Genomic DNA, 12,221 nt, shown 5'->3' with positions numbered 1-12,221 from the left:
TAGCTGCATGGATTATCTAGCCTTCAGGAGGAGAAAACTTGCCTGGGCCAAATCTATTGTTATTTAGATATGAGCCTTTCACCACCAAGGCCAGGACATCCTGCAGCCATTAAATTAATGTCTTAAAGATAATAGGAGTGATTTGAGCTCTTTGAACTCCTGGCAAGCTGGAATAGATTTCCAATATACAGCCCCAATAGCTCCCTACCATGATGATAATAGACTGAACCTCTGAAACTGTAAATGAGCCATCCTCAATTAAATGTTTTCCCTTATAAGAGTTGCCTTGGTCATGGTGTCTCTTCACAGCAATAAAAACCCTAACTAAGGCAAAAGCCCAGATCCATTTACCTAGGAATAGCACCACCCGCAGTGGGCCAGGTCCTGACACAGCAATGAGCGATGAGAAAATGTTCTACAAATTTATCCACAAGCCAGTCAGATGTAGGCAGTTTCTTATTTGAGCTTCCATCTTATGGGGTTTGTCCAGTTAACAGCTGAAGCTAACCCTGGCATCTGAGATTCAAACCTCAGTCAAGTGGCCACCGGCTTCCCTGCTGAGATGCTGAGTAAAGTTCCCAGCCCAAGGAGATAGCATGAGCATTGGAGATGCTTCAGAAAAATCTCTGCTTTTGACTCCTTTTCTGTCATTTTCTTCTCTGAAAGAGAGAATATCAGTCAACATTGTTTTGAAAATGCTTGGAACCGTGGTGGGTATAGGAGCAGCAACCTCAAATGGTTTAATCTAGTTTTGGTAGCTATCAGCATCAGCAGCTAAAAATCTAAACAGCAGTAGATTTTAATACTTGCTCTAGAAAAGCTTCTATAAGCCATCAAATTCCAAAAGCATGTCAGCCACTCACCCTTGCCTGAGCATAGTAATCATCTGCAGGAAATAGCTAGCCCTATTCATGACAGCTGTTAATTCCTGCCAGCTGTCGCAGGAATGGCCTCTCTGAAGTAGGCACTGCCTTCAAAGAAAAGACACAGTGTCCAGGCAGCATGCCCCATCCTCTCATCAAAAATGTTCAGAAGAAGCAATGTCTTGTCCTCTGACGCTTGGCTGCTTTTGGTTAGCATTAGGGGTAGATGACTCTGCAGGTCAAGCGAAGGTTTGGTGTAATCAGCTGTGGGTCTCTGAAGATAACATCTACGCCACCTCAATTTTTTTTCTTTTTCGAGATTAGAATCCCAAGTAGCCCAGGCTAGCCTTAACTTGCCATGCAGCTAAAGATGTCCTTGAATTCCTGACCCTCCCGCCTTCACATGTGCCTGCCTGCCTGGATCCACCTCAGTAGCAGAGGATATCTAACCCATTACCAAGAAAACCTGCTTCACTTGGCATTCCAGCTTTTTAAATTTTTTTTCAGAAAGCAGTGTACTCTACTTTTAATCAAATATGACCTCACCGCTCTAATTAACTTCCTTCCAGGAAGCAGGAAAAGGCATCCTAAAACCAAACAATGCACTATGACTATGTTGGTTTTTGAATGTCACCCCAAACCTATATTTATGGATATACAATCCGGGAATGTGCTTGCCAGGCGTTCATTTTCCTCTAAACACTGCTATGAATAGCAGCAATAATCTTATACTTACCAAAGTTCTGCTTTATCTAGAGTCACAGCTGCACCCCCACTCTGCACTGAGGACGTGCGCTACCTCATTGCTTCAAAGCCTTTGTGGCACTACAGAGTTCACCAGTGAAGAGTGGGAGCATACTTGGCCATTTCCCCCGGGCAGAACAAGGTTCACTATGGCACCTTTACAGTCGGAGTGAACACCATCGAATTGCAAGTCCGTGTATACACACATCTGCTGCTCTATTGAGTTCCATTCAGTTTCCTTTACAAATTCGAAACAGCATGAAGTTCATTTATAAGACTGAGCTGGTCAGTTTATTCAAATTTACAACCCATATGAGCCAGATATTTATTAAAATTATCTTTTTAAAAGTTTTGATATTAGATTGGACTTTGTATAAGTGTTATCAGATTTTAACACTTCAGGATTTGCTCAAGATCAGTCCTTTACCTTTGCAAAACGGGGTGGGGTGGGATGGGGTGGGGTGTGTACAGAGCCGAAGGGATATATAAACTCATAAAGATATGCACAATAATATTTTGTCAGTGATGTCCCCATGTATTTTAGACAGTATGCCTTCCTGGAATTGTCACCATCTTGGTATCTGTGCATGCGCACTGGCATTCACACAACTGTGAAGTCACCTAAAGGTGCATTTTTAGGAAGCACTCCCCATTAGGTGGCGCATGAGTGTAATCTGGTAGACAGCATCACGATACAGCAACATCATTTAAATTAGGGGTCTTCCCTCTCTCCTCCCTCTCTTCTCTGTCTTTCCTGCCCCTCCCTCCCTGTCTTACAACATTAGAGATGGAACTCAGGCTTGCATATGCAGAGAAGGCACTCAACCACTGAGCTGCGAGTGGCAAATTCAGAAGGATTTTAACCAGTTCTGCAGATTTTGTAAACCTAGATACCTGTTTGTATGCGTGAGACCGTCACGTCAGTAAATCATGCACAAGTGGACTTGGGAGAACCAGTAGGGCAGCCTGGCCCCTCCCGTCAAGAGTCTCCTTCCACTGCATGTGTTATTGCTATTCCTTCTGAATCATGAGTGTGAACCACTTTCATGGCTCTTGACCATAGCTAAGATAACCCGAGCTTGCTTTCTGTCCCTAATAATAATTATGCTTCATATAATTATTATTGTCATCCTCTCTCCTCGATAGAACAGTGGCTGGACCAACTCCCCAAAGCTCTATTCTTTCCTTTCTCTCATCTATATTTTCTTCATTTGCAGATTGGATGTGAGGCCCCTTCTCCCCAGGGACAGGCATCAGCCTCGGGGAGTGGGGGTGGGGCAGATTCGGAGCCATCTCGACATGTCTTCTCCTTCTCCTGGTTGAATTCCCTGAATGAATGATATTTATTCCTGCTGCTGCCCCTGGCGGCCTGGGTGAGATGCGCACCAGGCAATGGGGAACGTCCATGACGCTTATGAATGGGACCTCTGGACAGGATTTCTGAAAGAAAAAACAATAATAAACCTTTAATTCCAGATGGCTTATTTAACTTGTAGAGAAAATTAATATTCTCGGGAAAAAATTGCAGAAAACACTGATGTAAAGAAACCTGATCTTATGCAAATCTTTTATTTTGTGGGAAACATTCTGAAGTCTCTGTAGGTGTGGTACATGTGTGTATGACAACTATAAGTGACAAGTGTTAACAAAGTGGACACTACACTGCACTCATCTGTGGGCACTGGCTTCTTGTTATTTTAGCACAGGTGTTTTTGCTTTTCTCCTTAGCATCGCCCGGTAGTTGGTGACATTCAGTGTCCGTACAGAACTGACCGATTTATCAACATATAGGCACGAGATAGGTCATTGACCAAGGCTAAGAAGAGCTCTACAGAAGTATTCTCTGAATTTGGTCACATTTCTGTAGTCTAGAAGGCCAATGGTCTAGGGCATGTCTTTTGACATTTTCTAATCCTAATCACATATCTCATAATCTTATATTCATATATTGGGTATTTTGATTGAAGACTTTCTGAAGAGAACTGTCGACTTTCTTATGTGGCCACCATAGCAGAAATTTGTACTGTGGGACAACTGCATGTATTTAAATATATACACAACCCCCATCTAATCTATCTATCATCTATCACTGTGATACCTTCATCACATAAGTGTAACTTTAAGTGAACTCTTAAATAAATGTTGTTTTTAAAAACCTTAGTCTCCTAATGATTTATTCAGTTACTCATAGTATTATTAAGCCAACCATTGAGCATATTTCAAGGGACTCCAGAGAAATGCGGTCTTCATATATATAAATTAATTTTAAACTGTTAATCGTGGAACTGAAAAGTTTAAAATGGTAAGTGACTACTAAAGGCAAATATATTGCTAAACTAATTAGATGTGCTGTTTAATTTTAGAAGCAAATAGCATAGCCCTACAAGTCACAGTTATTAGGATTGCAATAAGGACAAATATGAAGGGTATTTGTGTAGCTATTAAAACCAAACTGTTCTTTTTCAGGAAAAGTTTCCCAGGTGCCCTTTTTAGCAAATATGTTTAGTTTCTTGAAGTGTTATTAAGCTTCTCCCATCTAAGGCTGGTGAGGTAGTTCAGTGGGCAAAGGCATTTGCCTCTGGGACTGGAGACCCGAGTTCCATCCCTAGGACTCATATGGTAGAGAGCTGACTCCCAGGAGTCCTCCTCTGCCTGCCGCACATTCGCCATGGCACATGCCTGCCCCCATCCCCGCCCACTAATTACGTTTGCATGTTAATTTCTACTGTGACTGATCTTCCAGTTGCAAAATTATCAAGTTTTGGAGGCCAGAGGAACCTCTAAAATTGTTTAACTCAATCTCAGAAGTGAAACCTGAGGTACAGAGAAAAGGCCAGGACAGTCACATGGTCTGTGTGAGCTTTGACAAACGTTGGTGTTTTTAGGAGAAAAATAAAACTTAGGAGGTTTTGTGGGAGGTTTGTTTGTTGTGTTATTACTTTCCAGTGCTGGGGCCATTTCTGTATACATACTAAAAAGGGCGAATAAAATCACAATAACCTTTGCATATTTTATTAAAAAATATAAATATTCAACATTCTCTTACACAACCAAATTGACCAAGGATTGGAAAGCTGTTTTATTATTGAAACATTTGCAAGAAAAAGTTGATTCGAAGAGCTTACACATTTCTTCCTGGCCACCCCTTGAGAATGAATTCTCTTCTGCTGTGACCCCATCCCCCAAAACAACTGGTAACTTCCATTTGCTTCTCAAAAAACTTTCCCCCTTGAGTCCACATTTTCCTTAAAATACTGCTATAAAGACACTTATTTGCACATGGAAACTAAGCACGGGCAATTCAAATAACGCTATTTTGCTACTGCACAGAAATACACTTTGTGCATGCTAAGGGGTGTATAGGCTGTCTCCCTGTACAGAGTCTGCTTCAAGCTATATAAAAATAAACAAATGATATCAGAGCTGCGATATGGTACAGAATACTGTTTTAAACTTTTTATTTTTACTCTTGTGCTAAATGCAGATTCGTTTCGGCCAAACACACCATTTCATTTCCCAATAATCTCCATCAGTTTCCTGTTGCTGTGAGCTTGCTGTGCTAACTGCTCTGCCCTGGCCATCTCCAAGACTTCGCGCAGAAGGTGGAAGGTGAGATCCAGAGAGATGGGCGGCTCCTCGGACCGCCTCTCCCTCTCCAGCGCCTCCTGGTGGCCGCCGACGGTGTCCTCGGCGCCGCGCTCCGCCGGCCCCGCGCGGCTGTCGAGCGAGCGCTGAGGCATCTGCAGCTGCTGCAGCAACACGCGGAAAAAGTTAGCGGCTGCTGGGTCGTGCGAGGGGCGGCTGCCGCGAACCGCTGAGAAGGGCGAGGAGTCAGGCAACAGCCGAGCAGCGGGGCTCCTGTTGAGATTCCCCAGGCGGAGGAAGTATTCTTCTCCCATGCGGATCAGAACCGGCTGAGGCTGCTGGGGCTGTTCTGGCTGTAGGAAATTCAGGGGCTGCGGGGATCGCGGGACGCCGGGGACTGGTCCCCTGCTCAGCAGGGCCCTGCATGGAGGGCTGGGCGACAAAGCCACCAGCAGGAAGCCCGCGGACACCAGTAGCCGCAGCCGCATGTTAGGGGCGCTCGCTGCAGCACGGAGGTGGGGAAGAGCGGAAGAAAGAAGGTGGGGAAGAGAGGGAAGGATGGTTAGAGTTTAGCCCAACTGGTAGGTGCACCCAGGCTTCCTAGCTGACACCCACAGACAAACCCGGCTCTAGGCATCGGTGGCGCTGTCCGCGGTGCTGAAGCCAGGCGCCCGCAAGGCTCTTTTCTGCTTTGGAGACCTAGAGGGGACAGAGCCTGACTCTTCTTCCTAAGGATCTCCCAAACGTATTCCCAAAACTGGCTTCCCTGAGCCCGAAGAAGTGCTACAGGTTTAAGCTATCGCCCGCCCTGATCGCCCCCTTTCGGACAGCCTTTTCTTCCAAATTGGGAACTACATGTTCCCTGTCTCCATCCCTGCCCTCGCTCCCTTTGCTTGGAGGTCCTGGATGGACATGGGGCAGGTGCGGAAGCCATTCTTTAAGCAGACTGTGAGCAGTAAGTGGCAGATTGGGTGGATAAGAATAAACAGCCGTCTAACTTTGCTTTTTGCCACATCACCACTGCCATTGGAATTTTAAGGCACAGTTGGCGACACACACACATACACGCACAGGCACAGGCACTCCAGCACAGGGGCAACGTCTGACTCCGGGGCGCACAACAGTAGCTCAGGCAGCATAAACTTGGTGGCGCCCGCCCGCCCGTCCGTCCGTCTAGGCGCTGCCTACCTTCTCCTTCCTTGGCAGGTGAGCCCGCGCTGCTGCCTCTGTAGAGGGACCTCTCCCGGAACGTCTCTTGCAGGATCTCTTCCTCTTCTCCTTTCTCTTCTCCCTCCTCTCCTTTTTCTTCTCCCTTCCGTTGCCTCTTCCCTTTCTCTTCAGTCTCTCAACGTACTTGTGCTCTCAGTTTCTCCACACCAGAGCCTGGAGTGAGATTTTATAACGTCGACCCTCTTCAGAAAGCACGCAGCATTTGCCTAATAAGCTGACGCTCTCTTGACAGCTCGATTGCGTGCTGCCTCTGCTCCTGCATAAATCATAGGGCCCTGCCAAGGAGCGAGGGACAGAGTTCTGCTATTTCAACACTGAATCTCACATCCAATTATATCAACAGATATTTATCGCCTCCTTGGTGACGTCAACGAGCCCTAAAATGGAAGGGCTCCTTATGACTTGTCCATTGACAAAAATTCTTGAATGAGATTATCCAAGTGTGGAAAACATACTGACCTCTTACTATGATAGGCCAGATAAGGACCAGAAATGAGACAGAGACTGGGAGAGGAGAAAAGAAGCCGTGGAGAGCGAGGTCCATCAATGCCGTGCTGCCGAGAAAATAGCCACCATTAAGAGGGTAGACCTGGACATCCCCTGATGTTTCACCACCCCCGCCTATCTTTTATGCCAGGCTGTCCTCTCAAAAACACAACTCAGTATCTGAAATACGCCTTCACTATGGTCCCACCATCTTTCTGCCTGGAGGAGAACAAAAAACCAGGGGAGGGTGGCACAAAGACAGCCAGGTTTTAGCTTTTAAGCACTTAGTCCTCCCAAGAGCAGATAAAGGAATTGTGGATCTGAAGAAAGAACAATAAGTTCCTTTCTGAAACCCAGCTCAGTGTTTTTCTTAATGAGAAAAGAGCTATTCCAATGACGAAGGGCACCAACACAGATTGTAACAAAGGCCTCAGGTTCAACTCGATCTCAGGCTCCTGTGGGTCTCAGAATCTAAAGTGAATCAGGACTCTTTCCCCCAAGAAGACCATGGAGAGCTGTGTGCATTAAATAATCTATTCTGAGTCTACACTACAAACCTGAGGAGGGAGGCATCCATTCTAACTCATGTGTGGAGAGCCTGAAAACAAAATCAGTTACTGAGTCTGTAAAAAGTTTGTTTCACCTCCACATACTATGAAATCATGATAGCATGTCAAGCAAGTTCTTTTTTTCCTCTTTCTTTTTCCAAGTTCAAATGTACACCAAGAAAGTCGTCAATAATTGCTGTGTGACACTATTATCAAATGGAATGTCATATCTACAAATCCACTCTCAATGTTTGAGTTAAGTGTATATTTTATCTAAGTGGGAAGCAGTTACCTTTAATCCTACAATTCACAATGCTCTTACAAACTCTTGTGTCTGTAATTGCTTCAGTTCAGCTGCTTCATAACCACCACTGTTGTTTATCCAAAATTTCCTGTTCCTTGTTTCTCATTATCTCTGCCATTTTCTCTGTAACTAATGGGACACATAATGCCACAGATTTTAACCCCTGTCTGGGGCCTGTACTAATCTACAACAGCTCTAAAAACAAGAGGAAGGCAGGGGAACAATGAGGGTTTCCAGAGAAGTCAGCTTACAGCTGTGATACACTGGGGGATTTACTTCTGAGAGAAGAGAACAGAGAAAGAATCCTGTCCACTGGGAAAATGTGGGTTGTTAATAAATCATGATTAAATAGCACTTTGGAGAAAAGCTGTGTTTGCACTGATAGGGAGACATCCAGAACCTTCACTATTGTTACTGGGGGCTTTTTAGAAGTTGGGATTCATGTCAATGTTTGTTTGGGGTGGGTTTTTTGTTTTGTTTTAACTTTCATTCACAACTCCCTCCCTGCTTATTCACAAATTTCAGCTTAAATGCCACTCTGGAGAGGAGAAAGCAGGTCAATCAATCCTAAAGAGGATGCAAGAAAGGGAAAATGCCTGTGAGCTTGTGAAGGGAGGTCAGGGAGGTTCTTTAGGGAAGAAGTATCACGCATGGGGCTCTAGCTAACATCCTTTCCTCTAAGATGCCTTCCCATTGAGCCTGTTTGGGATGCTGTTTGCTCTAGGTCCATTATTGCTCTTGAGTCCTTGCCAGGGGGCTTAACTGAAATATAAATGTGGAACATCACAATTTGCCCAAAGTTAGGTCTCGTTAAATCACAGAGTGCTCACACTAGTAGTGATTGTTTGGTTTAAATGAAAACCAGAGATTAAGTGATTTATCTGAAGTCGCCCAGCTGGTGATGAAGTTAGAATGAGAGCCCAGTTCTTTTGACTGCCAGTCTTACTATTTACACAATGTTACAATACACTTTGTGCTTCCTGTCCCAGAAGAGGTGCCTGAGTGAGCTGAGATGAGTGGAATTTTAGTGAGGCAACAGACATACCAGTCCTTGGGGTGCCTTTTCTTGGGTTTTCCTTTTATTGCCAATGTATGAGAATGCAGAAATTCTCCATGCAGTACCTCTTGACTTTAAATGGCTGTGTATGCACACTGCTATTTTTATGTTAGCAGAACCTTGTGATTATGATGTGAGGTTCTAAATGCATTAATGACTTTAAAAATCATCGACTTTTATCTTTTCATAGAATATAGAGAGTAAGGAGGATTCTGGAAATTATGATACAGATGTATGATTGCAGAAGTAACAATGTGAGAGACACTCTGCACAAGACACTAAGCATCTAGGCTCATAAGACTCACACCAAGAGATATCACCTCACTATTGAAAGGAGTCATGGATGAATCAATGCAAATGCTTTTAGACTCTAAAAATGCTGTCCAAAAACCATGGGTACCAAATAGTGATTAATTCCTGTTCAAGATATTTTTTCAATAGCAATGTAACATAGGGTAGAGTTAAATAATATGGATCACAGATTAATGAAATAAAAGAGGAGCAATAGAGTTTGGTGTGTAACTCAGTGATAGAACACTTGCCCTGGGTTCAAGCCCTGGTACCACACACAGGCACACACACACACACAGACACACACACACACACACACACACACACACACACACACACACACACACACACGGGGTGAGGAGGCAAAAGTCCAGATAACTCCTGCATCTCTTTGCATCTTCATCTTCATGCATTTGTATTGGCAAAATTCAGGCAAACAAATATACACTCCAAGTTTGCTAACTAAAACAATTGTTGAAAGTAATCTGCCATCTTTACTCACAGACTTCACAAATGCCTAGGATGGACAAGGGGCTTAATCATTGCTGTCACTGCACTTTAGATAGATTATTAGCCACCCTTTCCTTCTATAAGACAAGGGGAAAGGCTCTCAAGAGCATAAATATCTTACCATGTCCCTGGTAACAACATGTAACTTTTAATAGTCTCTTCTGGTATCAAAGCCTCTCTCTACATAACATGGAAGCATCTGAAAAACACAATGAAGAATACAGCCTGGGTGTGGTGGCATATAACTGATGTCCCATCACCTTCAGGAAGCAAGAGGATTACAGTTGGAGGCCAGACTGAGACACACAGTAAGACTCTGTCAACAACAACATAACAAAATCCCTCAGCATGTCAGAGTCTAAAGCTAATCACATTTACCATTCTGTTATCTGTCCCCATCTGTTTGTAATGAGATCAGATATTTTTTGTAATTGAACAAATACTGTGTTTTTAATTGTGATCTTGACTTTTAAGTAAAACTTATGTTCTAAAAGCCTAAATGAAAAAACAAAGTAGATTTTTTATGTTCTCACCATAGGAAATGGTGTGTAAGGTGGCATGCAGCTAAGTTAGTTCCACTTAGCTGCTCCATGATATATAAACATTCCAAAATATGTTGTATATCGTGTGCGTGTGTGTGTGTGTGTGTGTGTGTGTGTGTAATTTTTATCTGGCAATGTACATTAATCATTTAATTAACAAGTGGTTGATTGTAGGACTACTTCTCAGATTAAGTTTAGGTCCTGTGTTTTTATGTTCTGCTAAAATCATGAATGTCCCTCATCATAAAAGTCACATTTCAATAGTCACTGTCACAGTTGTATACTGTGTGGGAGAACATGGATTTTTTGCATAAGTTGTCTTTTCCTGATCAAAACACAGTGGACACTCCATAGCCTGTTGAATGAATTCAGTAGACACTCCTTAACATGTTGAATGAATGCAGTGGACACTCTCCAACCTGTTGAATGAATGCAGTGGACACTCTCCAACCTGTTGAATGAATGTAGTAGACACTCGTTAGCCTGTTGAATGAATTCAGCATATACTTTATAGCTTGTTGAATGAATGCATTGGTCCCTCCATAACCTAAGTGGATACTCCACAGTCCATTGAATGAATGCAGGGCAGAAAGTTCATCTGAAAATTCACCATCCCAAATAACTAAATAGCACAACTGTATTCTACAATTTCCCCCTTTCTACCTAAAAATATGTCACAAACATTTCTTTCTGGCCTAATTTTACAGAATTGCCACTTTAAAGACCATTTCTCAAAATCCAGTCCATTCTAAGATTCTGGGAGTTAGTATTTCAATGCATGGGTGTAGGGAAGACATAGTTCAGCCCCTAGCAATAAATTTGATAAGCTCTTACTTGTTTGCTTTTGGCATAACATGCAGACATCTTGTTTTCTTGCCTTCCCAGAGGACAAGACAGTTTGAATTTTGCATACCTAGAATTCCAATTATCTGCCCTAGGTTTTGCCCTATTTCAGCAGACTCCCAGAACACCTCCGCTTTTGCCTTCCTGCCAAAGCCTTTTCCTTGGGATCCACTCCACCTTCTCTGTCCTCCCACCCCCTGAGCAACACTCCACCTCATTTTGTTTCCTTGGACATTACTTCATTTTTCCCTGATATTATTTCAGAAGCGTGTTAAACTTTCTACACATACATGGTTCTTTACCAGGGATTATGCTTATATTATACCTTGCTGGAATAGCACTGTCATTTTAGTGAACCTCAGAGAGGGGGACAATAAACGCAAATGCATTCTGAATGCGGTGTAGCAAACAGACTGGGGTGGGGGCAGAGAGTAAACAAACAAACAAACAAACTTATACTCTCTGCTTATTAGGATTGCTCCCGTACAAAGCTGACATCATGACATCACCTAAGGGTGACAGAAGTCACAGGTGGCAAGGATGGGATCCAGAGAATGCAGAACACTCCCCCTGTGGACATTCAAACCACACTGTCCAGACTTTCGTGAGGACAGGACTTCAGCTCAGTTCCCACTGGCCGTTCTCTCAGCAGCCAGGAGTCGACCCTGGATGCCTTGTCCCTTTCCTCAGAAAACAGCAAGAACATTACTGCCTGGCCCTCTGTCTTTCCAGAAGTTAGAAAGTAACTGACCCTGGTGAGGTGACTCAGAGCATCAGGAAAGGGACACATCTGCTTCTCTGACAAGCCCCACTCCTCTGGTGACAATAGACACGAGTGACCTTTCAATTTACATCAGAATACATTGAAGTTTCTGTTCTAGGCTCAGATAATGGATGGAGGGTAGTGGGATGAAATGTGTGAACTTTCTATCAAGAATGGCAATTTGTAGGAACTAATCATCTTATAATAGTCACAAGAAAGAAATCCACAAACAGAGCATCCTGAATAGACATTTATATTCATAAACATTACTGGGCTCTGAAGAAAAAAAAACAAGGCTCCTAGGGACGTCACTAGTCTTACAGAAAGGGAAAAGGGCAGAGTTAAAGCAAATCTGAACATATATTTTACGGAAGAATTTTTAGTGCTTCCACATTTTTACTCTGTAGTTTCCTAAAGTCTTCAGAATCTTCAGATTGGCTTGCCCACACAGCACA

At 43.4% G+C, this 12,221-nt stretch overlaps 2 protein-coding genes across 5 annotated transcripts in view; one reads left to right on the top strand and one right to left on the bottom strand.

The window, feature by feature from the left end:
* The window catches only part of Trim55 (tripartite motif containing 55), a 43,573-nt gene extending 39,811 nt beyond the window's left edge, over nucleotides 1–3,762 (top strand). For 2 of the 4 annotated variants that reach the window (XM_040741461.1, XM_040741458.1), the window contains one exon: nucleotides 2,825–3,762. In XM_040741461.1, the coding sequence (XP_040597395.1) occupies nucleotides 2,825–2,947 (123 nt within the window). In that variant the 3' untranslated portion in view covers nucleotides 2,948–3,762. The remainder of the gene's footprint in view (nucleotides 1–2,824) is intronic. The other 2 variants (XM_040741459.1, XM_040741460.1) reach the window with 1 other exon arrangement.
* Nucleotides 3,763–4,603: 841 nt separating this feature from the next.
* On the bottom strand, nucleotides 4,604–6,974 carry Crh (corticotropin releasing hormone). Its single transcript, XM_005066742.4, has 2 exons — nucleotides 6,381–6,974; nucleotides 4,604–5,694 (listed from the first exon to the last, which is right to left on the bottom strand). The coding sequence occupies exon 2, from the start codon at nucleotides 5,678–5,680 to the stop codon at nucleotides 5,117–5,119; it is 564 nt and encodes a 187-aa protein (XP_005066799.1). The 5' UTR covers nucleotides 5,681–5,694; nucleotides 6,381–6,974; the 3' UTR covers nucleotides 4,604–5,116.
* Between the last annotated feature and the right edge of the window lie 5,247 nt (nucleotides 6,975–12,221).

The sequence above is a fragment of the Mesocricetus auratus genome, unplaced genomic scaffold (genome assembly GCF_017639785.1).
Source record: "Mesocricetus auratus isolate SY011 unplaced genomic scaffold, BCM_Maur_2.0 Super-Scaffold_6730, whole genome shotgun sequence".
Taxonomy (NCBI): domain Eukaryota; kingdom Metazoa; phylum Chordata; class Mammalia; order Rodentia; family Cricetidae; genus Mesocricetus; species Mesocricetus auratus.
Note: the sequence above shows the minus strand (reverse complement) of the source record. Positions and strands in the feature narration are given on the sequence as shown.

Coding starts and splice junctions, on each gene's coding strand:
- Crh (XM_005066742.4), bottom strand. CDS start 5,680: ATGCGGCTGCGGCTACTGGTGTCCGCGGGCTTCCTGCTGGTGGCTTTG.